Raw genomic sequence first — 27,699 nt, forward strand, 5'->3', positions numbered from 1 at the left:
CAATCGATAATTGCATGTTAATCGATAATTGCATGCATAGAAATGTGTTTGCGAAAAAAGTGCGTGCAATTGTGAAAAAAGTTAGCAAATCGCATAAAATGCGTGATTTACGGCATCTAATTAAAGTGAATTGTATTACCTACGTTCGCGGCATGCAGCATAGATCGTGGCAAGCGCGTCAAACTAGAATTGAAATAAAAACCAGACAATTGTGCTTAAATTCAATGCAAGTACGCGTGCGTGTGTGTGTGTGTGTGAGTGAAGTGCAAGACCAGCTGTATGTGTGGGTAAGTTTGTATGGCTGTGGCCTATTGCCCGCCTACCTTTTTTCTTTAAAGAAATTGCCTTTGCATGGGTTTGTGTGTGTGTGTGTGTGTGTGTGTGTGTGTGTGTGTGAGCAGCGCTGCTACTTACACACACATTAAACTGAGATACGATCGAGAAAAGTTGCGCGCTGTTGTTATTGTTGCTGGTTTTCGTTGCTGCTGCTGCTGTTTTTTGTTGCATGTCTGCACGCGCAACGCACTTGACTTGAAGTTTTGTAGCTGGGGCCAGTTGAATGACGAGCATAGCGACACCTTTTCCATACCAAATCAACTCAATGTGGCTGCGACGCCAATAGAAGCTGCTGCTGCTTCTGCTTCTTCTTCTTCTTTGTCCGTTGGCTTCGTCTTCTTCTTCTTCTTCTGCTTGCTGAAGATGTTTGTAATTTAATGGCCTCCTTTTGTTGTTGCTGTATGGTGTGTGGTGTGTGGTTGCCACTGTGCACAACAATTATTATTCAAGTGTTGCGCAGCCGCCGCAACATTTCTCTCTGTCAATTGATCTTTTGTTCACTTTTCTTGATAAAAATGGGCCTCTTTACACCTACCTCCCCCACTTCATTCGCTGCCTCTCCCTCTCTCTTTCTCTCACTCTCTTGCTGCCCCTTCTGCATTGATCTCGCTGTCAACTCTAGCAGCAAAGCAGCGTTTAGCACTAAAGACCCAACTGTATAAAATGCGAGGAATTGCTGAAGGACTTGGCATCTACTTTGATGTCGTTTGTTCTACAAATTTTAAGTATTATTTTTGTTCTATTATTATTTATTTATTATTTATATTATTTTGACTATATTAAACTAATACTACTATATTTTTACAACAATTTGAATGAAGGTTATGAAAAAATTTCAATACATTTTCATTTAGAGGCTAAATATTTTTTGTTTATAACACATTTTTTACACATTTCAAAAAAGAACGCTTTACAACCACGATCAGTTTCCACTGTTAAGCAGCTATGTTGTCCGCTGATCAAATACAATTGGGTCTGTTGGCAGTTTTGGGCTCGTCCACACACTATAGTACATAGAGGGCTTCTTCTCTGTAAATTTATGATGTTTCATTAGCATGCAAAAAGAGTGGACAGCCAAATGGCCAACGACAAACGAGCCATGTTCTTGATGATGGCTAAATCGATGGGAGGGGGGATTAAATGATAGGGCGGGATGGGACAGCACTTGACCAAATCCATCTTGGGCTGGGTCTCGTTCGGTTCGGTTTGTGGTTGGGGTCAAAACTTGGCGGCATTTGTGCCCTGATTTATGTTTCTATTTTGGGCTTAATCTTTACAAAATACGATTTACATATTCCGATCCGATGTAACCTCCATTCATAGTACAGTATTTTTGTTGTTTTTGTGCGTCGCTTTATTGTTTTGTAGACAATAAATTTGTTGTTTTGTGTCGTGCGCTGGTAGAAATCTTTTAATATTGCTATTTATTCGCTGTCATAGGTCAAATTCGCTTTCCTTCTGCCACTACCATAATAATCATACCCTGTAGACATGCAAATGTGACAAATCGGGTAGTTTAAAGATGAAAATTCAAAATTATTACAGAATTTTTTTTATTATAAAGTTATCTTTTTATTTCAATTAAAATTCCAAATAATGCGTATATTAAATTTCGGAATTAAGTTCTTACAAGTTTGCATAAGTTTCTCCAATTGTATCACTATTAAAAATATGATCTGAAATTATCTACTCAATTCTTCTTCGATTATACAGGGAATCAGCTCGTTTAGCAGTCTTGTTTAGTCGCTGCTTAATGGCTTGACTCAGCGAATGCTGCAGGGTCGCAATTATAATTAATTTCTAGCACCTCGGGCGCCCAATATGGGGCGCCTAAAAATCAGCATATAAAATTGGAGACTTGGAGATACTCGTTGTGGGTAAATCACAAAGTTTATTCTCTTTTTGCGTGATAACTAATTAAGAATTATTGGAAAAATTCAACAATTTCTGGGACTTTTAAATGAATAGTAAAACTGTGAAATATATAGTAATATCGTTTTATTTATATTGAAAGTGAAAGTTTTTGTAATTTTTAGAAAATTGTGTGAATGTTTCAAGGGAATATTATGAAAGCACAAACAGCGAATAGATTGTTTAATATTCAAAAGCAGCCTAGCAATTTTAAAGAAATTTCATCTATTATCCTGCTTTCAATATATGTTTGTTCTGTAGATCAAATTTAAACTCTTTTGACTTATTAATGCGCCCAAAGTAGGGCTTCTTTGCGTACAATCGATTCCGGCCTATTCGAGATAAGCATAGCGAGGCATGTAGAAAACTTTCGATGTTTGGGCTTAATGTATTTCCCAGCCGCTCGATGGTTTTTGCGCATAGATTAGCGAATATGACAAAGCGACACATGCCGCAGCCCAAACAAAGAAGCTCGAAAAAAGAAAGACAGAGACGATCGGGTCGAGAGCTATTTTAGCCCTTTGACCAAAAAACTTTCTTCCGCTTTATGTGGCCACAGCACTTTTTTGGGGTTATTAATTGACCATTGACCCCGGCATATACCAAAAAAAAACGATCGAAGCGATCGATCGATCGGGCCGAAAGGCTGAAAGTGTGGTTGGCGAAAACGAGTTCTTACAAAGAAATTATGAATATTTATCTCTGTGCACATTCTATGCGTGTAGAGTGAATCGTTCACTCTGACTTGACTGTTTGTTGGCCTGATGAATAATTCAGATCGCAGCGTTTTTCTACTTTTTTTGTGCTTTTTTGGCAATTAGCTGTGGGTCAATAGGTCCAACGGCGGCGAGCTAATATAAGTGGCAGCCACAGCAGCTTCGGTTCAGTTTAGTTTTCAGTTAAGACGAGATGAGGCAACGCTGCTTCTTAACGCTATTTGTGGCCAGCATTGTGTGGCTGGCATTGGCCAACAGTGCCGCAGGCGAGACAAGGATCGAGGTGGACGAGAATGGCGATGAATACGAACTTAAGCGTTTCTACATCCAGGGACGCCAACTGAGCGGCACCGGCAGCAAATCCCAATGCGTGGTGACGCGTCGGAAGCGCGCCAGTCGATCCATGGCATTGCCTGCCGCTGGCGTGAGTGTCAGCTCGCAATCGTTGAGCTTGAGTGGTGCTCTGCCAAATGGAGCTCCCGAGCATCGGGAGGTCGTAACAGACAACAGTGGCAAGCGTCGCTATGTCGCATTGACTGCGTTGCAACTGGAGAACGCCGAGGACGATGATGAGGAAGAGGATGATGACGATGATGAGGAACAGGATGATGAGGAGGAGACCCAGCATGATGATGAAGAGGAGGAGGACGAAGAAGATGTCCAGCAGCTACCACAAATTGTGCCAGTCAAGGTGGTTGAACAGTCGCCCCCACAAACGAATCTGTTGGCTGCCACCTTTGCTCTGCCCGCCACCTCGCAACCGAATGCTGCCCACTTGCCACAAGGCGTCAGCGTCGTGGCCAATGCAGCGACGCATGCCAATGTTGGCGGCGATGCGGGCATTGTGGTCATCGAATCCGAGCAGCCACCCAAGGTGAATCCCAGCACACACGCGGTGTTCGAGTTGAAGCCCCTGAAGCAACAGTTGGCCCCACCACAGCCTCTTGAGCTCCAGTATTGGCCTCAGGATATGCGTGAATTTGTGAACGATGCCGAAGCTGATGACGATGATGATGATGAGGACGATGAGTTGTTCTACTATGGACCGGGCTACTATGATGAGTATGATCATTTTGTCACCGAGGACAGTCCGGTGAGCACCTCGGCCATTTGGAGCACCGATAATAGCGATATTCACCCGGTGATCAATGAAGTTAATCAGCATGTGGATGAGGACAAGAAGAAACAGAAGCAGAAGCGCAGAAAACCCAGCCAGGAGTCCACGGGAGTGAAGCGCAAGTCGCAGCAGCAGAAGAAGAAGCGTCCCATTCAGCAGCTAGATGAAGAGCAACCCGTCGAGGAGACATCTCAGAAGCGTAAGAAACAACAGCAGCAGCAGAGCAACAGCGTCAGCAGCGGTGTCCGACGCAAGCCAAGCAAGAAGCCAGCTAGCTCCTCTGTCGGTTCTTCCTCCGGTTCAGCTTCCGCTGTGAGTGCCGCCTCCAGCTCCGATTCCGGAAGCTCTTCAGCCATGTCCAACTCGAACAAGCGCAAGCGTCCATCGAGCGGTGGCAACAACAAGCGCAAGACGAGCACTAGTCAGCGCCAGAAGCCGAAGAAGAAGAAGTCAAAGAAGCCCAGACCCAGTAACGGTGTCTCCAACTCTAATCCGAACAAGCGCAGACGTCCCAGCGGCTCCTCTTCCTCATCCTCATCCTCAGCCGCCATCGGTGGCTACAAGCGTCGTCGTCCCCAATCGGGAGCTGCATTGGGAGCTGGCGCAAATCTGACCCCGGCGCAACGTCGTCGTCGCAAGCAACAGCAGCAGGAGAAGCGTCGTCGCCAGGAGCTGCAGCGTCGTCGTCGTCGTCGGAACAAGAATCGTCAGAATGGCGGTGGAAACCGTCGTCGCTATTACGGCGATGAGCCCATCATCAATTGCATCTACATCAACAAGGATCCACCAGCGACCACAACCACAGCGCGTCCCTTCTGGAACATCCTCGGACGTGATGCAGCCAATCCTGCCAAGCCAGCGTCAGCTGGATCATCAGCTGGAGTAGGAGGAGATGTTGCCGGTCCAGTTGCTGGCGACTTTGGACTTCGCAAGCGCACAAATCTGCGTTTTGTTGCCTAAGCGGGGAAACGAGAGAAAGTGACGGGGAGAAAGTGTGTGTGTCCCCATCCACATAATTTATTTATTTATTTTGTTTTTTTTTTTAATTTTTTTTTTTCATATTTATTAATTAATTTATTTGCGAGCAAACTGAGTTTTTGTTTTGTCGACCAAAGTTCGAATGGGAGGGAAAGTATTGATTATTTTGGAGTGAAGCTCATCTAAAATGTGCAACGCTTCCCCGCCCCAGCTCTTCTCCCCCTCCCCTTGCCACGCGCAGGTGTGTAACTTGAATCCTCCCAATTCTCGGCTCAGCCTTGTGACGTGTCCACCCCGAAAAGGACAATGGAACAGGGTGGGGGGTTGGGTCACACACAGGATATATGCATGAGTGCGCGCACACAACAATCAAAGAGACAAAGAGTGAGCGAGAAAGAGTGAGAGAGAAAGCGAGTTTGTTTACGATTTCCGACGCTAGATGGCGCCATGGCTATTGAATCGCAAATGTCATCGGACAATGGACAAAAATGCGCTCGCTGCCTGACGCTGCGGCATTTCCGTTGAGCTCCATTCCTTTCTCCTTCTCCAACCTTTTTATAGGTGTCCTTGCTATGCCATACAGTGCGTGCTAAAAGTGTGTGCACACACTTATTTTTGTTTCATTCTCCATTCTGATGCTTCAGATTTCATTCATTGACAAAGATTTCGGTTTATGAATATTTCAAATATTCGTATTTGATTTACATATTTTCGGTATTTATGTCAATTAGGGAGAAGAGTGAAAGTTTTGCTTGTTTGGGTTTATGAATATGAATCATCGCTTTTCTAGATTAAAGTTGATAACATACTGCTGGCCATCACTGTAGGCGAGACTAGTATATATATTTACACACACACAGTTGGAGGTGGGCGTGAGTGTTTGAATCGATCGATATTCGTGTCCAGCAGCAGCAGCAGCAGCAGCCAGGCAGCTGTACATTTCGTGCTAGTTGCGGTTGGCAAAAGTATCTATAAGATACTACACACACACACACACACACTCTCCTAGTTTGGGGCGTTTTTGGTTAGGCTTCCGCCCAAGGCAAAAGTTTCCGTTCTCTTGTTTTTTGTTGTTATTTTTATTTGTTTTGTTCCTGTCATTTTGGACGTTGTTGTTGCGCGCTCTGCAAATAAAAAGCGTGTGTGTGCACACACAGGACAGAAAAGAGCAGAAAGCACCAAAGCGGGGTTAAAGGTGCTCTCAGATAACGGAAATGACATGGAATTGGAGCGTCATGACTGCATTATAGTATCAAGTGAAGCCCTAAAAACTCATTGCGCCTAACTTAAATGCTTGAAATGCAGTTGTTTTCAGGGTGCTTCTTTTCTCCCTCTGCTACAGAAATACAAGTAAAATAACATAAATCCCGAAGGAATTGTAAAGAATTCAAAAGTACTTGAAGAAGTTTTGTCCAATGTTCCCCTATCACCAAATATCATAATTCTAACTCGTTCCCATTCTTTTTTTAACATTTAAAAATTACTAAGATTATTAATATTTTATTGAAATAACGAATACATTTCATTGCAATGCGATGAGACAGAGCTTCTAAGGACATTAGGCAAAATATAAAAATTTGCTGGCAATTATGTTAGGTACAATTTCTATGAAATGTATAACTCATATTTACAATCTCTTCTTGATATCCTTTCTTATACGTATATCGAAACTATTAATGTTGTTCAATCTCTATTTAATTATCCTTTCTTATAAGACTATCGAGACTATTTATATTTGTTCAACTTATTTTTGAGCTTTAGTCGAACTATTTTCCAAGTTTAGGTATGTACATAACATTTAACATTTAATAATTACTAAAATTTGCTGGCTTACTTGCTAGCTACAATTTCTATGAAATATGTAACTCATATTTACAATCTTTAATTGATATCTTTTCTTATGACTATAACGAAACTATTAATTTTGTTCAACTCCTTTTCCTGAGCTTTAATCGAATCTATTTCCCAACTTTGGGAACTTTATCATATTACACTTGCGGAATAATTTATATCTCATGCAGTCTCATTATCTTAACTATAGCGCATGGGGCGGGCAATTGTGTAAACAATTTCGAGGTTATGTTACAATTATTTGAGGTTAGTTTAGGCTTTCTCACGCTTGCTTTCTCGGGGGTGTGCAGTCAAGGAATAGGGATAACAGGGAGGGGGGGTTTGAGTCATTGATATCGTGCGATGATTGTTACTTTTGCTATTGGCACGCTTTTTTATGGCGTGTATTTTTTTTGTCGTTGTCGTTGCTTTTTTGTAAATATTGACGCGACTGCGAACGCTCTTTTGCGGTATTTGTTTGCTGGAACACGAGTGGGGAGAAGGTCCTGTGAGAAGGTTCTGAGACTGAGACTGTGACTGTCAGGGCGAAGAGCTAACTGTATGCTGCCGCTTAATGCGACTAGTTTGTTGTTAGTTTATGGCTTTGTTTGGCTACTTGGCTACGTCTTGCTACTTTATGTAATTAATAACTGAAAGAGGTCCTTGCACTTCGGGTAGCAAAGCGAAACAGGAGCTGTAGGAATTGTAAAGAATTGAGCTGTTCGAGCCGGCGGGGATCGCAGCTGCAGCAAGGAGCAGCACCGCAAGCAGGTCATTGGCCACATGAAACTGGTCCTAATTTGTTTTTGCGGTCACTCAGATGTGCCCCACTTTGTGTGGCACGAGCCAAAGACAGACGAGGCAAAGAATAATACGCAGAAAATACGCTACAGTTGAGTGTGCTCGACTGTGAAATACCTTCAAAATTAAATACAAAATTCATTTGATATGTTGAGGAATTTATTTAAGGCGATACTAACATAAAACACAGAAGGAATAATGAAGTTCTTGAATTAAAAGAAGTTTTCATTCTTATGACAAAATGTTCTTTAAGTATAAAACAAAAATAACTTGAGAACATCTTATCTGTTCTGAAGATGAGTTTAAAGTTATAAAGAATTTTCTTCAAGGCTAAACGAACAAAAGATTCAAGTTCTTGAATTAAGAGAAGTTTTAATTTCGACGACAAAATATACTTTTAGAATCATTAATATTTATCAGAAGAATGGGAATTAGGACTTTTTGTTTATATATTAAAAATCTTATCTTATGAGAAGATGAGTTAAAAGTTATAAAAAATTATGATGTGTTTAAAATATAAAGAATTTCCTTTACTATGCAGTTCAATGTTAAAGCTTTTAGCATCGATCTTGATTTAATATTTCGTTCATGAGTTTGGAACCTTTTCTTTTCGCTCTGTGTAGCAAGAAGAGGAGAAAGCAATTGGAATTGTGGAGCAAACCGTTCGCTTCGACCGCGTTTCGACACACTCAGTTAGTCCCTACTGATTTATGGCAGCGTATTGATTAAGTCTCGAGCTGCGACTCTTCAACTGCGAGTGCGCGTCTCTCGAGAGGTTCCTTGGCCCGTGCCTTGTGCCCCATTCCCCATTCCCCCTTCTCCCCTCTAGCTGCCTCAAGGTGTGAGCTCAACCCTCGCAGCGTATTTTGTTGTGTTTTTTTTGTTATGCCAGTTGCTGTCGACAGATTGCCCAAGGGTTCGATCCCTTTGGCAGTTTCAGTTGCCTCGGCAGATGTTTCACGAGCTGCTCCTTTTTTCTCTGTCTGTCTGGCTGTCTGGCTGTCTGGCTGTCTGTCTGCCTGTTTTTCCTTCTCTTTTTCCTCCTCCTCCTCCTCATACTCTTTGGCTTGCTCTCGTTCCTGCTGCTCTTCTCTTGTGCCTAGTTACGCAATGATTTGAGCAAAGTCAAGAGCAAACGCGTGGGCGTTGTCCCAAAAAAAAAAAAGAAAGAAAAAAAAAGGTGCGTCTATTTAGTCATAATTGGATGCGTAATTGGGCAACTGACGTCTGCGATGCCTTTTTGTTTGTCTGTCTGTCTGTCTGTCTTATGATGATGGCTGCAGTTGTAGATGTGCCTCACATTAAATGCACATCGTAAAGATCAAAAGGTGTGAAAAATCAGCAATTTAATAAAGTTTGAATGAGCGACACCGTTAGGGATCAGCTGCCAGAAACTAATTAGCGGAAAAACTGACTGACTGACTAACTAATAAAATGCAAAAATTGTTATACCCGCTATCTGTAAGAAAGAAGGGTATTATAACTATTTACCTGCAGGAAATGTATGTATACATATTCTTGATCAGCGTCAACAGCCGTCACGATATTGCCGGGTTTTAGTAGCTTTAACTTAGAATCTAGTATATTTTGCATTCTTTGGTATATTTATACCCGCTACCCATAGGTTAGAAGGGTATTATAACTTTGTGCCGACAGGAAATGTATGTAACAGGTAGAAGGAGGCATCTCCGACCTTATAAAGTATATATATTCTTGATCAGCATCAATAGCCAAGACGATCTAGCCATGTCCGTCTGTCCGTCTGTCCGTCTGTGTGTCTGTCCGTTTGAAACACTGGATCTCAGAGACTATAAAAGATAGAGCTATAATTTTTTTTTCGACAGCATTTGTTATGTTTGCACGCAGATCAAGTTTGTTTCAAATTTTTGCCACGCACACTTCCGCCCCCGCAAATCAAAAAAATCACAAGCGTAACTTTAGAGCTAGAGCTGCGAATTTTTATATGTACAATAATATTTATAGTAATTGTGATTCCTAAAAATTTGGTTGCGATCAGATAAAAATTGTGGAAGTTATTAAAGCAATACTTTTGCATGGGCAAAAGCGCCTACTTACTAGGGTCTGAGTTGCTTTGGTCGACAATCTGGTATATTATGCCGTCTATGGTATATTTTGAATGTGGTACTATATCGATATACCACATATACCATTTGGTATATTTTTAGAATTTTGCAGTATATTTGGTATATTTTGAGAATAATACCGCAAAATATATTGCTTTTAATCAAATTGGGTAGCGGTATCTCACTTGTTTAGTATAATACTACATCAATATACTAAATATAGACTTTGGTATATACAATCTGATATATTTGGCACTCTTCGGTATATTTTGAATGCAGTATTGTGTATAATATATCAAATATTTGGCTTATTTTTAGTACTCTTGTGGTATATTAATTTGGTATATATTAAAATTAATATCGCACTAATTTGCTTTTATTCAAAATTCGAGCACACTCGACTGTAGGTTTTTTTACATGTTTTATATTTCAATTGTTAGACAAGCATTTTTACGAAGTCCTTTATAAAATTAGTAAAGTTGCCTTAAGGAATGTTTAATGATGAAACACAATTAATTTTGTGCTTCACGGATATCAACAGTTTTATGCAAAATATCTTAGTGAGTGCAGTATTCAATATAATTACTAGATTTAGCTGCAGATCAATTTAAGATCTAAGATTCTTTTGCTTATTGTTGACTAACAGCGACAGCCTTTAAGGTTTCAACTGCATTAAGTTGCATCAATTCGATGCTTGTCTACCACGCGAGATTGACATTGATTAGTTAGTTAGAAAATAAAAAGATAATAGTAATAAAAAAGGTCGTCAATCTTTGGTGCAAAGATCAGCTGTTTAAACCTTGGAAGATCAAGGCGCAGCACAAGCCAAAGGAGCAGCTGCTTTTCTGGCGCTCCTCTCGGATGCTGGCAAAAGACAAGAGAGGCAGAGCCGCAAAACAACCGATCGTCAAGTTAATTATAAAGCAGCAACAGCGGCAGCGGCAGCGGCAGCAAGATGCAGACTAACCACTCAATGCTGTTGTCCTTGCCACGCGCTAACTTGGAGCCTCTCACGAGGCAAGCGGTGAAAGGAGGAGGAAACAAAACCAAAGATCAGGGAACTTGGTAAACGGGAATTGGGAATTGAGAATTGGGCACGAGCCAAGAGTGGATAAAATGCAGCTTGCAGCTTGCTGCAAATGGTCAACGGTAACACAACAGGTAACAGGCCTGCAACATGATGTTGCAGTTGCCCAAGATGTTGTTCATCACGAAGATGATGGAGCAGAAGCAGGGGCAGCAACAGCAACAGCGGCAGCGGCAAGGGCCGACTGCAGACAACGGTTTAGGGGCAACTTTAGATGATGATGATGACGAGAGTCGAGCGTTGAGCGTCGAGTAGAACAAAAGGGGCACGTGGCCCGTGTCTTGTTTTATTTACGATACGATGCAAGGATGCAAAAGGACCTCGCTGAATGCAACATCCGCGCAGAAGGGACTGTCTGGCAGAAAGCAACTGCACCTGTTATAGCCCTATTAAATGGGGTCCAAAGTGAGCAACAGAGTGAGTAATGCAGTCTGCCGTGTCTTCTCCTCTTTTCACTCGCTGCACTCGCCACTAGGTTCATTGCACCGAGCATCAATGTAGAATGCCCCCGTTGCGACTATCGCTAAGATCAACAGGCTGTTGCTGCAGCGTCCGTTCTCTCTTGTAATTTTCCTGCGGGAATAGTGCGTGCTATTTTTAAGATCCTCTTGCAGATAATTTCGATCTCAAGGCTAACAAAGAATTACAAAATTTGTGCCTCGATGTCCTCCATAATTCTCCTGTAGCTCTTTCGCTTTTGAATATTTTGTCAGTCTATCAAAACGTTTTTCCTTATCGAAAAGCTGGAAAACTTTTTTGTTTAGCCTAATTTGTAAGTTGCTTATAAGATTACTAACAAGTATCATACTTTACAAAGCTTGTGTATTTTTTTTTTAAATATATTACTTTTTTCTCAGTAAAAGTTTCCATAGAAAAATCCTAAGTAAATTTGAATTTCAAAATTAGAGCATTACCATTTTGCAACTCAAAGTTACTGAGGATAATTCTAAGGATATTTTTATTCTAACTAACTCTAACGATTTTTAAGGAAAAATATTTAAGACTTGCTCTCAAAACAATTCTGTACAAAGTGTTCAGATATAATTGTGATTGTTTTCCACTTCTTTGTTTAAGCCGCTATCCATAGCATCAATAACACATTCATAATATACCATAGCAGTTATTCAGTTTATTTAGATTGTTTAAATTAGCAAACAGCTTAACCTAATTAACATATATATTAAAAATTTCACATATTGATTATTATAACACAGTAGTAGATCAGGACTAGATTTACAATACGTTTAGAGTAATTTGTATATGTATATATACATCACAGACAGATTAGGATATAAGCCCAGCTGGCAAATCCGGCGGATGCAGCCTTTTTTTGACGCCGTTTGCCCTTGTAAGGTCAGGTCATTAAAATAAATCTTGCTCTGCAACTGCAAAATATCTCCCATTTTTTGGAACCTCTAAATCTCTTTCGATACCCTTTGGCCTCATAAACTATCGGAGCTTGCATATTTTCTATTAAATCTCATCAAATAGTTGCAACCGCTTTTGATTCTTATTCTTTGAAAATATGTTTCAATTTCAAATATAAGATAAAGTCATTAGCTCCAGTTGGTTAATGGAGCTTCTTTCAGCAACAGCTGGACAATGTCTATGATTATCAATTAGAGCGTAGAGTCAACCGATGCTCTTCCCCCCGTATCTAGCTGCCGTCTGTTTTTTTGTGTTTCTTTTTTTTAGCCATGGCTCAAAGTGTCCCCATTGCGGCTCGAAGGCAACTGGAGACATGTGCATGACTGCTTAATCTAATTTAGCTGCAGTTCGGGGTTCGCTTTAATAGGAATACAAAAAATACACTCCAGTGTAATAAAGGAAAAGAGCGGGAAACGTAAGAAAATAAGGGAAAACCTGCGGGACAGGATAGTCCCTCTCTGTGTGTGTGTGCGGAGTGTAGAGAGCAATTAAAGAAAACAAAGTCAAGAATGACAAAGAAGAAGATGATGACGATGTTGATGATAATGATGATGAAGTCAAGGAACGGGTACGAGAGAACAGTCAACCGCAGCGCCGGAAGTGCAGGTTACGCGACACACAGCTACCAGAGGGAGCGAAAAAAGAGAGGGAGTTTGCTAAGGAAATGTGTACACTGGGAGAAAAGAAGTGGAGAGACTTGGACTTACTGAAAAGGAGAGACGAGGAGAGACTTAAACTTCATGAAAGTGAGTGAAGACAATAGACTTGAAAGAGATTTATAATATAGTCAAGGATGATTTGAGATAGACTGACTGAATAGATATTTCATTTAAAAAAAAAACTGTAGGTTTGATTAGGAGCGGATATTTGAAATTGTATTGGAATAAATATTTGCAGTCAGATATTAGAAATTATGAGGTCAGGATATTTAATGTTGTATTACGAAAGAAAAGTGAAGTCAGATATTACAAATTGTAGAGGTAGGAAATTTGATATTGTATGGGAAAGAAAAGTGGAGTCTGATATTAGAAATTAAGTTTAAAATTATTAAGGACTGATATTTTATATTGTATTGGAATAAAAAATTGCAGTCAGATATTAGAAATTTTGGAGTCAGGATATTTAATGTTGAATTAGACTGAAAAGTGGAGTTAGATATTAGAAATTTTGGGTTCAGGATATTTGATATTATATTGGAAAGAAAAATGGAGTCAGATATTAGAAATTGGGTTTGAAATTGAAAGAAAGTTCATAAACGTGGGAGGACTTCACTTTAAGGACTAACTATAACTTTAGTTAGATTGATTTCTCTTTAAACAAACCAAATATTTAATGAATTGAAAATATTTTATATATATTATGTATGTTTTTTTGTGCAGTGTACAGGTACAACAAGGGCCTGGAAGTCGAAACAGGCATTTCGAGAAAGAAGCAGATGAAGAAGCGCTCATAAAGATAGTGAGAAAGAGCGGGAGTAAGGTAGAGGGAGTGAGGGAGAGGTTGCATCGGACAGTGCAAGTTGTTGTTGTTGTTGTTGTTGTGGCATCTTCGCGTGGCATCGACGAGTTGCATTTGGCTCGTCATTCGGTTCGCTTTGCGTTTCGCGCTTCGCTTGAGAGGGCACGTGCCCCTTTTGAGTGTTGCCCTCGATGAACCCACATGACATTTTTTCTTCTGTCTTCTGTCTTCTGCTCTTCGCTCTTCTTTGGTCAATCGTTGTTGTTGATCTACCCTGAAGCTGAAGCGTCAAGCGTCAGATGTTGTGACTCGGAGTCTTTGAACTCGGGGCTGCTGCGCTATGGGCATAGCGCATAGCACAATATCTCTATGTAATCTGTCATCTAAAGGTAGCATAAAAGAGAGTAGGAGAGCGAGAAAGGTCAGGTGTCTGTTGCTTGGTGACGTTAAGCAGCTTTACTGGCAAAAAACGAAAAGAAAGAAAGCCCGAGAGCAGCGACCCTCTAATTTGGGGTGACCCTCGACAGCAACCCACATGAAGCTATCAAGATGACAAGTTGCACGTTGCATATTGTGTATTGCAAGTTGCAAGAGTCTTTTGCAGCTGGTCAATTTGTGGTGCTTCTTGACGAGTCGGTGTCGAACGCTTGAGTGATCCAGTTGATTCTAGCCCTGTGGGCATGCTTCTAATCTCTGGCTTGGTACGCGCCAAACGTCAGCTGGAACTGTCATAAAGAAACAAGGAAGAGTTAGACGTGTCCTGGCGTTCCTTCATTTAATAAGCCACAGGCCGTTACATGAGACGCAGCAGGCCATGTCAGAAAGAGAGAGAGAGAGAGAGCTCGGACTCTTATCGCAGGCACAAGGCACAAGAAACAACTGTGACGGTTTTTGTCTTGGTGGTTTGTCTTCGCTTCGCTGAGCAAATGGCGGGAAAAATCCACGCAGCACCTTTTGACAGTCGGTGAAACGAACGAGCAGACTGACGATGGAGGCAACCTTTATGAGGCTCGCTTCTTATCAGCCAAGTAGTTAGTCGTTCACTTGGTGTTTGGGAATACTACTCAGCACACACTCATCACTTGGTATTCCCTATTCAGTATTCAGTATTCAGCACTCAATGCGGGTCTGCAAAGCTCCAACAAGATAAAGTTTGCTCTGGTTGCGTGGGAAAATCAAGACGCCCAATTGTGGGAAATTCCATATCGCGTTTGGGGATATAAATGTTGCTAAAGTGATCAGCTCCTTAGCCAACCCTAGCGAAAGTCGAAATACAATACCGAATCGGGTATTGCAGTAAAAGTCTTTTGGGATCTTTTTCTTAGCTGAGCTTCTGAGTTAAGTTTGGCATTTACTGATTTCATTTTAAACTCAACCGAACCGAGTATTGCAGTAAAAGTCTTTTGGGGTCTTATTCCTAGCTGAGCTTCTGAATTAAGTTGACTTCAACATTTTCTGATTTTATTTTAATCTCAATCACTTTATTCCTATTAATTTATATTTATACTTTGGGTATAGTAAATATATTTTCCTTGTTTTGTTGAATGTATCTGTAGTAACTCCTCATAACACATAATAAGTCGTTTGTAATTTGCCTTTGATGTGCCAATGTGATGAGCTCCTTAGTCAGCCTCAGTCGAGATACTGAACCGAGTTTTTGGGATCTTATTCCTAATTATTCCTGAGGTTCTCAATTGATTTGAGCTCAACATTAACTAATTTTATTTTAATCTTTAATGACTTTATCCCTATTAATTTCACTTTTCTACTTCAGGTATAGTAAATAAATATAAAGTATCTGTAGTAAATACTCGTAACACATAATAAATCGTTTGTAGTAATTTACCTTTGATCGTTGCGTTTTCGATGAGCTCAACTCAGCTCAGACACCTTGAGATATTGTTATGTGATTTGGTAATCTGCTCATTGCGATTACCTCTTACTTTTTTTTGCTAGTGCAGCTGCTTCTGCTTCTTCTCCTTTACTGTACTGCATTGCGCCTCTCTCTGCGCTTCTCACAACACGCTTCTCTTGTTCATGGCATGCACGTGATAATTGCGTTTGCATTTTATGTGATTTTTGTATTACATTTATTTTCATTTCTCATTTCTTGATGTTTCTCCCGCTTGCTGCAGTTTTTATCTCGATTTCGTTTTCGTTTTTATTATTATTTCCATTTTCATTTTCATTATACATGTAGCTGGATTAAGTATATATAATATAATATATATGTGGGGAATGCTTTGTAGCGTAAAAAATGTGAAGAGGAAGCCGTTGCTGAAGTTCCTGGTCGAGTTGTGGGTTTATCGGCTGAACGGAAGATGCCACTTCCCCAATGTTGTTAACGTTGTTGCTGTTGCTGTTGCTGCAACTGCTGCATGCCCCGAAAATGCCAGTCTCAGTCTGGCACTAAGGCCCCAGAATATGACTTTGTTGTTGTTTGTACCTTATGTGTGCCGTGCCAAACGCAATTAGATGAGATAGAGAGCGCAGTCTGCAGTCAAATGCCAGAACCTCTGGGATTAGTCAGCGAGTGTTGCAAGCACTTCAATCTGTTCTGACGCAATTTCAGTCGCAGTCTCATTCGTTGTGCAGTTGCAGATGCTTTTTGGCTGTTGCCTGCCACACCCTGACTTGCCCCCGCCGCCGCCGCCTCTCGTTTGGACACCCTAATGTCAGGCATTCAACTTTACCCCTTAACGCTAACGCAGCGTTAAAAGTCACGATTAAGCGTCGACACTCGCCTTATGCCTGCTGTTTCCACCTTTTTCCTTTTTTGTTATGCCACTCCCCCACTTATCCTCTTTTAATATGGCAGCACCCCCGCTACTTCGTAATGCTGCACATCCCACAAGCTTACATCCCGCCCCAGAAGAGTTTCAGTTTCAGTTCAGCGCTCCCTGCGCTCTAATCCTTGAGGGATGGTTTGGCTTTCGGGTTCTGGGCTTGGCTTTCGACACATAAACTGCGTGAAATTAAGTAATTAAATGTGTGTAAAGTTCAGGTCACATCATCAACATCATCATCATCATCATCATCATCATCATCATCATCATCATCATCATCATCATCATCTGCCTTCTCCTGCTCTGTGTGCTGATCATCCTGTGGCGAAAGCCCATTAAATTGATGAATGTCCTTAGATTTCTCAACTAAACTAATTGCTATACTTTTTGTTCTCTCTCGATTATTCATTGAATATTTAGTTGTCAAACAAGCAGATGCTGCAATTAGTCCATAAAATAGTAACAACCAAGAGTAATAAGCAAGAAAGCATTTTGAATAAATGCAAAATAGTGCGGTATTAATTTTCAAATATACCAAATTAATATCCTTTAAAACTAATAAAAATATAACAACGGCTATTGGTATATTGGTAGAGTAATATATTTATAATATATCATAGAATAAAAGTAAAAACAGTAAGGGAGTAAGTAAAGTATTATTCTTAAAATATATCAAATTAATATACCACAAAATACAAAGATAATCAGAAGGCTATATTTTGTATATTGATATAGTACTACATTTAAAAGATACCCTTCAGTACAAAATATATCTGATTGTATTTTCCAAAGTCTATATTTGGTATATTGATATAGTACTATATTCAAAATATACCATAGAGTCAGAAATATACTAGATTATTAGCCAAAGTAACTAAGACCCGTTAAAAGTACGCATTTTTTGCCATACAAAAGTATTCCTTAAATAACTTTAACCATTTGTATTTGTTCGTAATCAAATCAGGAATCATAAATACTGTAGTTGTTATTGTATGTATTAAAACTCAGGGCACTAGCTTTAATCTTATGCTTTCTTTTCGATTTTTGTTATTTTGTGAGCTCAGAAATAAATTCTATGACTGGAGCAGCTTTGGATATTCGTTTGATGCATTTGAATTTGTTTTGAAATAGTTGAAATGGTGTAAAGTTTTTATACACGCTACCCATAGGGTAAAAGCGTATTATAACTTTGTGCCGGCAGGAAATATATGTAACTGTTAGAAGGAGGCATCTCCGACCCTATAATATATATATATTCTTGATCAGCATCAATAGCCAAGACGATCTAGCCATGTCCGTCTGTCAGTCTGTGTGTCTGTCCGTCTGTGTGTCTGTCTGTCTGTCCGTCTGTCCGTGTGAAACACTGGATCTCAGAGACTATAAGAGATAGAGCTATAATTTTTTTCGACAGCATTTGTTATGTTTGCACGCAGATCAAGTTTGTTTAAAATTTTTGCCACGCCCACTTCCGCCCCCGCAAATCAAAAAAATCTAATAACAAGCCTAACTTTAGAGCTAGATCTGCGAATTTTGGTGTGTATCATAATATTTATAGTAATTGTGATTCCTCAAAATTTGGTTGGGATCAGATAAAAATTGTGGAAGTAATTAAAGAAATACTTTTGCATGGGCAAAAACGCATACTTACTAGGGGTTTTAGTTGCTTTGGCCGACAATCTGGTATATTATGCCGTCTATGGTATATTTTGAATGTGGTACTATATCAGTATAACAAAAATACCATTTGGTATATTTTTAGTATTTTTAGTATATTTTGAAAAAATACAGAAATTTTTGCTTTTATTCAAAATGGGTAGCGGGTATCTCACAGTCGAGAACACTGGACTGTAACTTTCTTACTTGTTTTTTTTTTTACATTTTATGTTGCTTATTTATACTACAATTCAATTCCTTATTGTAGTAAAATGAGCCAGAGAGCGTCTAAGGCCTTAAGGCTTATTTTATGGTTTTAACGGTACAACATTTCACAATTAACAGCTCAACTCTAAAATTATCAATACGAGAGCTGCAGTGAATGATGCCAAAGCTTTTCATAATTGTAAATAACTTCCAATACTTTTAAATTAATTATTAAATGGCTTTCGTCTCTTACAATACTGCATACATTAAATTCAGGATTGCACAATTTAATGAATTCGTTTAGAGTTTGGCGCCAAAATCGCATCAAAGCATATAATTGAAGTGGCTGAGCAGTGCAGAGCAGGGAAGGGAACTAGGATTGACGTTGGGATTGCGATTGGGATTGGGTTTTGCACTAGGACCTACAGCTGTGTGACTGTTGATGATTGCCGCGAAATATGTCTTATTTCTTGTGGGCTAGACAAACGAGTTTCCTCTTCGACTGAGAGAGAAACTTTGCTTTGTTCTGTCTTGTCTAGTATGGATAGTATTCTAGAGTTCAGTGTCCAATGTCCCATGTCCTGTGTTCTGTGTCCTCTCCAGCTTGGTGTCCGACATGACATAAGAAAACAAAAGACAGCGTCTAAACAATAGGCCCAAAAACTGCAGCAGAGAGAGAATATTGAAAAAGTAGTTGACCAACGGTCAGTTCCCATCGCGTAAATAAATAAAAAGCTGAGAAGGCGCCAAATGCAAATGAGAAGCGAAACGAGAACGAGGCCGAAAACAAAAATGAACTCAAACTCGAACCTGAAGACCTTAGCTCTCTCTCTCTCTCTCTCTCTCTTTCTGTATAATTTTCTCTGTCTTTCGGGTGCCACTAAGTAGCCGAAGGAGGGTCGCGGGTCGTGGACTCGCTGACCACTGTCCAGTTTGCTGCGAAGGGTTGCTTAATGCAATTTTCTTACGCAATGTCCTTTGCCCCTTGCCCCTTCCCTTGCTGATGTCCTGTGCTGCTTTTGCTCCCATTGTAATGAGTTGCGCTTGTTTCACCCTTTTTTTTTTGTTGGTTGCGCTGGGCTGCTGGTCAGTTGGCCTGTTAATTTACGGACTCCTGCCCCTGCCCCTGCCCCTGCCCTTGGCTCTGGCCCCGGAACTGATCCGGTCGACCTCATTTGAATATTAGTTGGGTTGGTCAAATGATCCTTGATTTGCTCGCTGTGAAATTGCCCTAGAGTCTTGCTCTTGCTCTTGGTCTTGGTCTTCGTCTTGATCTCGGACAACTTGCAACTAGAACGCATTCTCACATCCTTTGGCATTACACGCTTGACCAAGCCTCTTGCCTCTTGCCTCATGGCCCTACCCCTGCCCCTGCCCCTGCCCCTGCCCCGGCCCCTGCTTCTTGCGACCTGAACTCATATTTCATGCAGCGAGGTCCAGTTTAGAAGATCTCGACCATCGCTGGGAGGGACATGCGTATTACAATTTGATCCTCGATCCTCATGCAGTTAATTCAAATTTGTTTTATGACTGCGTAATTTCTCGACCGTGTGTGTCCGTTAAAATGATAATTTATGGATTGATCCGGTCAGCCGGTCTTTTCCTTTACTTCGGGTTAATGAGAGTTTGAACCTTTGCCCAAGTTTTATCTTTGGTTTATCGCCTTAATTCCACTTCATTAGCTCAAGGTTCAAGGCGATGGCAATTGTGTTATTTATTATCTCATATTATCTTGTCATTAATTTTAAAACATCGTCTTATAGTTGATTGATACTATTGATGGGTGTAGTGCTTATTGAAGCGAAATCACATCATATTAATGTGTTGAAAGCTATTTTTAGTTTCCTTTTGGGTTTTTCTATATTTTGTGGCTTATTTTTCTGATAACTGTAGAGCAAAACTTTAAAAATTTACATTTACTCAACGTTTATAGTCTTTGGGTTTCTTGAGATTTGAAGATATTTTCATAGATTTCAGTTTCCTTTTAAACCTATTGCGAAATTTTGAATTTAGTTTCAGGGGTTTTAGGTATTTCGATCGAGTTCCAATTAGCAAAACTAAAAAAATGTATTTTTTTGCATTTAATTGCCACAAAGAGAATCTGTTTTTTAAAACTTACTTATTCTTTAAAGTAACCATAAACATTTCTAAATGAATATCCACATACTAAAATGTTACATACTTTATATCATCTTTTGTTTTCTCAGTGCAATATTTTCTAACTTTTCATCTTTCAAATTGAAAATCTGTTCTATTCAAATTTACTTATTCTCTAAACTAAGCATAAATACTTCCAAATGAATATTTATATACTAAAATACCAAACACATAATATATATATTAAATATATTTATTTATAAGGCATACCTATTCTCTAAAGTAAGCATTAACTAAAATATTACACACTTTATATCATCTTTCGAATCGCTCAATTTCCTCCCTCTTCTATCTCATCTGTTGCCCTTTTGAAATCCCAAAGATTTTGCGCAAAGGGCAAATCTAAGGACGAACTCGATTGAAATGAGGTCAGTGACTGCGCGGAATACGGATAGTCTTGTCTGTCTGTCCGTCCGTTGTCCTGACGATCTGCCTGCTTGTCTTTGAGGGTCAGTTTCTCGGGGGCTTTGTTTGTGTTGAAGTAACGGTTTTCGTTTTCTCAGCACTCTGCTAAAACGGGACGTGTCCAATAAAAAAATGAATGAAAATTAGAGCAAGGCATCTAAGACAGGTTTGCCCTGAGATTAAAAACAAGCTAATACCTAACGGTCAGTCGAACAGAGAGAATAAATTAGCGAGACAGAGAGAGAGAGAGAGGGAGGGAAATAAGTTGAAGAAAACATAAAATAAGACACAGGACGTAGTAAAAGCAAAACCGAATGCAGAAAGTTAGAGTACAAAAGAAACTTTGAAAATAATATTTGAAGAAAGTATCACATTAAAATAATTTTAGCGATGTTTTAAAGAAGAAGCGTAAGAACGTGAAAAGTAATACTAATGAATATAATATTAAATAGAGATATCAAAATTTCGCATTAAATCGAAACAACTTTTTATCTCTTCCTTACAGGTCAAATGCACGCCATTTTGGGTGAGCTCAGTTTTCTAATTGGTCCAAGGCTATCTTGACATCAACATCATCATCATCATCATCATCGAGGGCAATCATAATGTGCCAAGAAAAACTGACATTTTCTAACCCAAAAAGCCATGTTTAATTGCCTTGATTCGCAACCCTGCTTGACTAAGGTCATACACTCAGGATAGAGGGATGCCACACCCCAGAAGAAGCGCAAAAGGTAAAGGTACAAAATAGGACATTTTTAATGAAAAATGTCGAGATCAAGATCAGGTTCAAGATTCAGAGATCAGAGATCTAAGAGCAGCATATTCAATTAATGTTGTTTTGTTTTTTTCCATTTTCATTTTAGCTAAAAACTTTATCATTTGCGCACTGGACATTGGTCAGCAGTGTTGTTGGGATCGTTCTAGCGTGACGAAAAGGACATGCGGAAAAGAAAAGAATACCTTAAGGTAAGGCAGCAACAACCCTTATAAGAAAAGTGAGAAAGGTGACCTAAGTCGATAAACTGGTTTACATTTGTTGATTTATGGGTTCGCGCAACCCTTTCGGGATGGAGTTTGGCCCCTTTTTCGTTCTTTACGGTATTGCGATGCCTGCGGCGAAAGTAGAGCGAGCAATTCAGCATCACAGCACTTCCAGCATCCCATTAAGATGATGTTTAAGATGCAGATGAAGTACTCGGTGTGTGCATTGTGTATGCATTGTGACTGGCCGCAAGATCTTTGCGTGTTAAAATACCTTGTTTGGGGTGGCAGCTTAAGACGGATTGTCCATGCGATTAATTGGGTTACATTTCAGGTCGCAGTCGCAATCGTAATCGTAGTCTCAGCTTCAGCTTCAGCTGTCGCCTAATTAGTCAAGAGGTTCTTTCGGCGCCTCGTAAAAGAAACTGTTTCTTTAAAAAGCGAGCTCGCGCTCCATTTGGGAAACTGTGAAACAACAATTTCATATTTCCCAAAACAGAACAGCTCCCAAATGTGAAACAAGTTTTCGTTGGGGTTAGCACAATTTCAGCATCATTGTCATTATGATCATTATAATTTTATTTGCTTCATTTTTTTGTGGACATCGCTCTTGGGGTCTTTTTTCGTCTTTCGGGTTCTTTCTCAGCACCTTTTGACCCGTGTCGTTGGATTTTCGGATTTTTTTTGGTCGTTTAACTGCGCCCCAGACTAACAAATGAAGCGACAAACTCCACATGTTTTATAGCCATAAAAGATACTACACACAACATACTTATACACTAACATTTTAGATGAAAGCTAGCCGAGCTGCTCCGCAACTGGGAAACTGACCAACTGTTTCCAACTGTTTTCGGCTACACTTGGCCAAAAAAATACGGCAGTTGTTGCTGGCACAAAATATACATATATGTATATAAATATATACTTTCTATAGTCATACATGATTTATTATTTTGGAATTTGACACAAGTGAAATTTTCGTTGTTTTACGATATCCTTAAACTTAAACTTGATATCATAGATAATCTTGAATATTCATCAAATACTCTCAAGTCTTTCTTATTTTTGAATTTTGCAAATCAAATTAGAACTAATTATAAAAGAATTTACTTGTTTTACTTCAATTTCCGATACCTCAAGATCAAAATACCAAATATTTACACACTTTCAAATCTTTCTTATTCTTTCTTAACTTTAAAATTTGAAATTACAACTAATAATAATAACAAAACCTCATTTATTTTGCTGGAATTTAATAAGTTTCAAAGATGTATCACTTCTCTTTACATTCTCAAGTCCTTCATATTCTTGAATTGAAAGTAATTATAATTGAAATTACTTATTTCACTTCAATTTCCTATACCTCAAAGACTTCTTCTCTTTTTAGCATAGACAATCTTAAGTAATAGTCATAATACGAAGTATTAGCACACTCTCAAATCTTTCTTATTCTTAACTTTTCAATTTGAAATTCTAACTTTATAAAAATTTATAGTATTTTACTAGAATTTACTAAGCTTCCAAAACTTTTGTTTACACTTTGAAGTCTTTCTCATTCCTAAATTTTGAATATCAAATTAGAACTAATTATATACAAATTGTTTCCCTTTTTACTTAAATTTCCTACACCTCAACGACTTCTTCTCTTTATAGCAATCTTAAGTATTAGTTAAAATTCATAAGTTTGAACACACTCTTTCGCTCAGTGCACCAATTGCCAACTACCGATTGTCAAGTCAGCTCAACTGGGCGGTCGCTTGGTCGGTCAACAGTTTCCGTTAGCCCTTTGCAACTTGTCCAGCTTGTAGCTCCAGCTTTGCTTGGTATCTGGTATCTGGTCTCTTTGGTAGCTGTAGCTCGTCTCGTTGCGTTCATTTGTCATAACTCAAACGACACAACACACATTTTTGGTTTTTAGTTTTTTTTTTTTGGTCTGTTGACAAAATCACAAAGAAACTTAATTATGTCTTACATGTCTGTCGCATTGTCTCTTTGTCTGTCCGTCTGCGTTTTCCATTTGGAAGCCACTTGAATTTGCGCCCAAGCTGGGAACACATCGGATAACAAAATCTCCAGCACCGTCGAAAGTCATCGAAATTGAAGGTCAACACCAGATTAGAGCTCAGCGATTTTGTTATGCAACGTTCATTTCAGTTTTGCAACTATTGCAACTGTGTATTAGAATTTTACGAGTAAACTAAAAGATAATATTGTAGCCATAGCAAACAAGCTGTGATGTAATTTAACGGAAAGGTTTTTGAGCAACAATTTGAAATCAAGAAATTGAGAATATTTTGAATTACTTTATTTCGTCATTCTATCAATTTCAATTTATATTTATAATTACAAGAAATATAAACATTTTCTTAACTTTTGTCATTGAGCACCTTTATTTATAATTTCTGACAATTTGATTGCGTTTGGATAAATGTTTTCAAAGTTATTTGGCTTTGGCTTACAATCAGATATACTATTTTTTAGTCTATCAGTATACCAAATTTTGCCTTCGGTATATTTCAATATGTGGTACATTTTGAGTGTAATAGTATATCAATATATCAAATATAGTCTTTGGTATATTTTAGTATTTTTGCAGCATATTTTTGCATTATGTATATACCCCTTGTTGATCTCTATGATATATTTTAAATGTAGTACTTAATTAATATACCAAATATGACATTCAGCATATTTTTAGTATTTTTGTGGTATATTAATTAGGTATATTTTACCTTTGCTTTTATTAAAAATGGGCGTATCTCATTGAAAACACTTAACTGAAGCTTTCTCACTTCAATATATTATATAATCTTATTTAAGCGCTCTACCAACGAATATTTATATATCAAAAAGCGTTTAGATTTGCCAATATCTTTGTCAAAATAGCTCGTACATATTACAAAATATATATTATTATTATTATGTTGTCAATCAAAGCCAAATTTAAAAATTAGCATTGGGTTGAGTTGAAATTAGATTGCGATTGAGCTGATCTATTGGTCAGCTCGTTAATGTGGCATGTGGCATATGGCATGTGGCGTCGAGCTGGACCGGTAGACTTTTGAAGCATTAAGCGCAGTCTGCACAATTTGCCCAGTTTTGCAGTATACTTCCTCTTGAGTTGCATTTTTGTGTGTTTAATTACAACAGAGGCAACAAGATGCCGCATTGCATTATTAACGAAAATCAAACATGCAACACACAGACGGACAGACAGACGGACAGACAGACGGACAGACAGACGGACGGACAGAGGAGCAGACACAGATGGACAGTTGCAGTTAAAGGGGGATGAATGGATGGATGGATAAGTGACGCGAGTTGCTGTTGAAGTTGAGCTGCCTCCATCATAAACTCATACTCAAAAAAAAAAGAGCAGCCAAATAGTTGCGCCATTTTTCAATTATGAAATTGTTTTGTTGTTTTATTATTTTGGTTGCACTTGTTGTTGTTGTTTTTGTTGCTGTTGCTGTTGCTGCTTTCGCGAATTGAGAGCTGGTTGTGTTTGTGTGTCTTGGCAAAGTGCGCCCATGTGCAGTGATTGCGGATTATATAAAGCGAAACGCGAGCGTAAATCATAAAATATATAACAATTTGACAGGCAATCAACTAGCAGATACCCTGTACAAAGCAGAGCAAAAGTTTGAGATACTATAAAGAAATCGAAAATACTTTTATACAAGAGTTTATCAAGTATTCAATGAAAATATGATGATTGTGTTATATTATTCTATTTTATAACATTAAAAATACTAATAATAATTAAGTGTAACTAGCAAAGTTGTTGATTATGGTACAAAAATAATATGATAAAATAATAATAATAATTATAAATGAAGTTTAGTAAGCTTTTACAGAATAGTGTAGCAAATATTCAACTTGGAAAAAATGTTGTTGATTATGTTGCTCAAACAAAACTATTTCAAGAAATGTCTGCAAAGAATGGATATATCTGTATTATAAACTTTTCAAGTGAAGCCATCTAGTTATTATTAAAATTTATTATAATTGTTTTGGAGTGTCTCAAGTGGGTTTAGAGTTTCTCAATTTCTGAAAAAAGTTGAAAAAAATTATGAATATCTATTAAATAGGTCGCCAATATAATAATTTATAATAACTATATGTAAATAAGTTTCAATAGAACCATAATCTAGAAGTATACCAGAAAAAATACTAAAACATAGGAAAATACTGAGCTTATCGATATTATAGTACATTACCTATTATCAATTAAAGCAAGCTACAAATATACCAAAAATATACCACAAGAATAATTAAATATACAAAAAATATATTTGGTATATCGATATTGTTCTAAAGTACCCATTCAATTCAATTAAAACATAATCTACAAATATACCGCAAATATACCGCAAATATACTAAGATATACTTAAAGTTATATTTGGTATAACGATATTTTACTATGGCACAATTGAAACATAATCTACAAATATACCGAAAATATACTGCAAAAATATTAAAATATACAAAAAAATATATATTTGGTATATCGATATTTTTCTAAAGTATCCATTCAATTCAATTAAAACATAATCTACAAATATACTAAGATATACTTAAAGTTATATTTGGTATAACGATATTTTACTATGGCACAATTAAAACATAATCTACAAATATACCGAAAAAATACTAAAATATACCAAATGCCATATTTGATATATCAATATTGTACTACATTTAAAATATGTATACCATAGAGTTCAAAATATTCCAGATTGTCAGTCAAAGCAACTTAGTATTTCCTAAATAACTTACAATTTTTATCTGTTCGCAATGAAATTGGGAAACATAAACACTAGAGTTGGGCTGTGTAAAATTTGTATCTTTATCTACTTCAATGCCTGATGTTGCTTTCCGCTTAGTGGCAGGCAACACTTGCTGAGCAATTACAGGGTATAACAAGTGCCAAAAGCTGTGCTGTGCTGTGCTGGTTTGTTGTTTGCGCCAGCAGCGTTTGTATCTTGCAGATACGAAAATTGCATCGCATCGCAGCTCGCAGCTCGTAGCGCGTGCCGGCGCCGTGCGCGCCAAACGGCCGTTAAAACAAAAAAGCTGCAAAAAGTGCAGAAAACACAAACAAAAACAATAACAAAATGAAAATGAAAATTGTTGTTAGCTCATCGCCAGGCAACAACAGCAGAAGCAGAAGCAGCAGAGGCAGAGGCAGAGGTAACTGTGGCTGTGGCGGCTGCGAAGGCGGCAACAATGTAGCACGACAACGACGGGGTGGGCGGGGCAAAGCAACTGCCTGTTGTTTTTATTAATTACACGGCAACAGTAGCTACGGTGGGTGGAAGGGGAATGGGGAAGGGGGTGGGAAGTGGGTTGCGGGATGGCAGCAGCTTCGTTTTTGCTTTTGGTTGCGCATGCGCCACAAATTTGTTGCATTTATGCGAGATTTTTATTATGATTTCATTTTCATTTTTGATTTTCCATTTTCCATTTTTGTTTCTGCTGCTGCTGCTTTTGTCTATCGTGTTGGCTTTGCGTCTCTTTGTTAAATCAACAGCAACAAAATGTGCAGCCAAAAAAAATTGCATTGCAGCTCGTTTGCAATCATTGAATGATCACAGCTAAGCACTGAAAATAAACGATAAGTTGATCACAGAGATTAATAAAAGGAAAAACTCGAATAGTTTTAAGACCAAAAATCTTATAAGTTTTACATATTATTTATATTATTGTGTTTTTTTTAGACTTTTAATTTTGTATATTACAATATGAACTTAAATCGA

The 27,699-nt window shown here is 38.5% G+C and overlaps 1 protein-coding gene and 1 long non-coding RNA gene across 2 annotated transcripts in view; both read left to right on the forward strand.

Moving 5' to 3' along the window:
* Positions 1-37: 37 nt before the first annotated feature.
* LOC132796126 (uncharacterized) overlaps positions 38-27,699 on the forward strand; it is a 54,048-nt gene continuing 26,386 nt past the window's right edge. The window contains exons 1-3 of the long non-coding RNA XR_009633502.1: positions 38-287; positions 21,460-21,688; positions 21,821-21,923. This is a non-coding gene — a long non-coding RNA (uncharacterized LOC132796126). The remainder of the gene's footprint in view (positions 288-21,459; positions 21,689-21,820; positions 21,924-27,699) is intronic.
* Positions 3,157-5,040, forward strand: LOC132795338 (nucleolar and coiled-body phosphoprotein 1). Its single transcript, XM_060805999.1, has 2 exons — positions 3,157-3,589; positions 3,665-5,040. The coding sequence occupies exons 1-2, from the start codon at positions 3,157-3,159 to the stop codon at positions 5,038-5,040; spliced, it is 1,809 nt and encodes a 602-aa protein (XP_060661982.1).

Source organism: Drosophila nasuta, chromosome X, assembly GCF_023558535.2.
Source record: "Drosophila nasuta strain 15112-1781.00 chromosome X, ASM2355853v1, whole genome shotgun sequence".
In the NCBI taxonomy this organism is placed as follows: Eukaryota; Metazoa; Arthropoda; class Insecta; order Diptera; family Drosophilidae; genus Drosophila; species Drosophila nasuta.

Excerpts from the sequence above, each read along its gene's own strand:
- LOC132795338 (XM_060805999.1), top strand. The coding sequence starts at position 3,157 with ATGAGGCAACGCTGCTTCTTAACGCTATTTGTGGCCAGCATTGTGTGG. Across the intron at positions 3,590-3,664 it reads TGATGAGGAGGAGACCCAGC|AGTCGCCCCCACAAACGAAT; the intron begins ATGATGATGAAG and ends AGGTGGTTGAAC.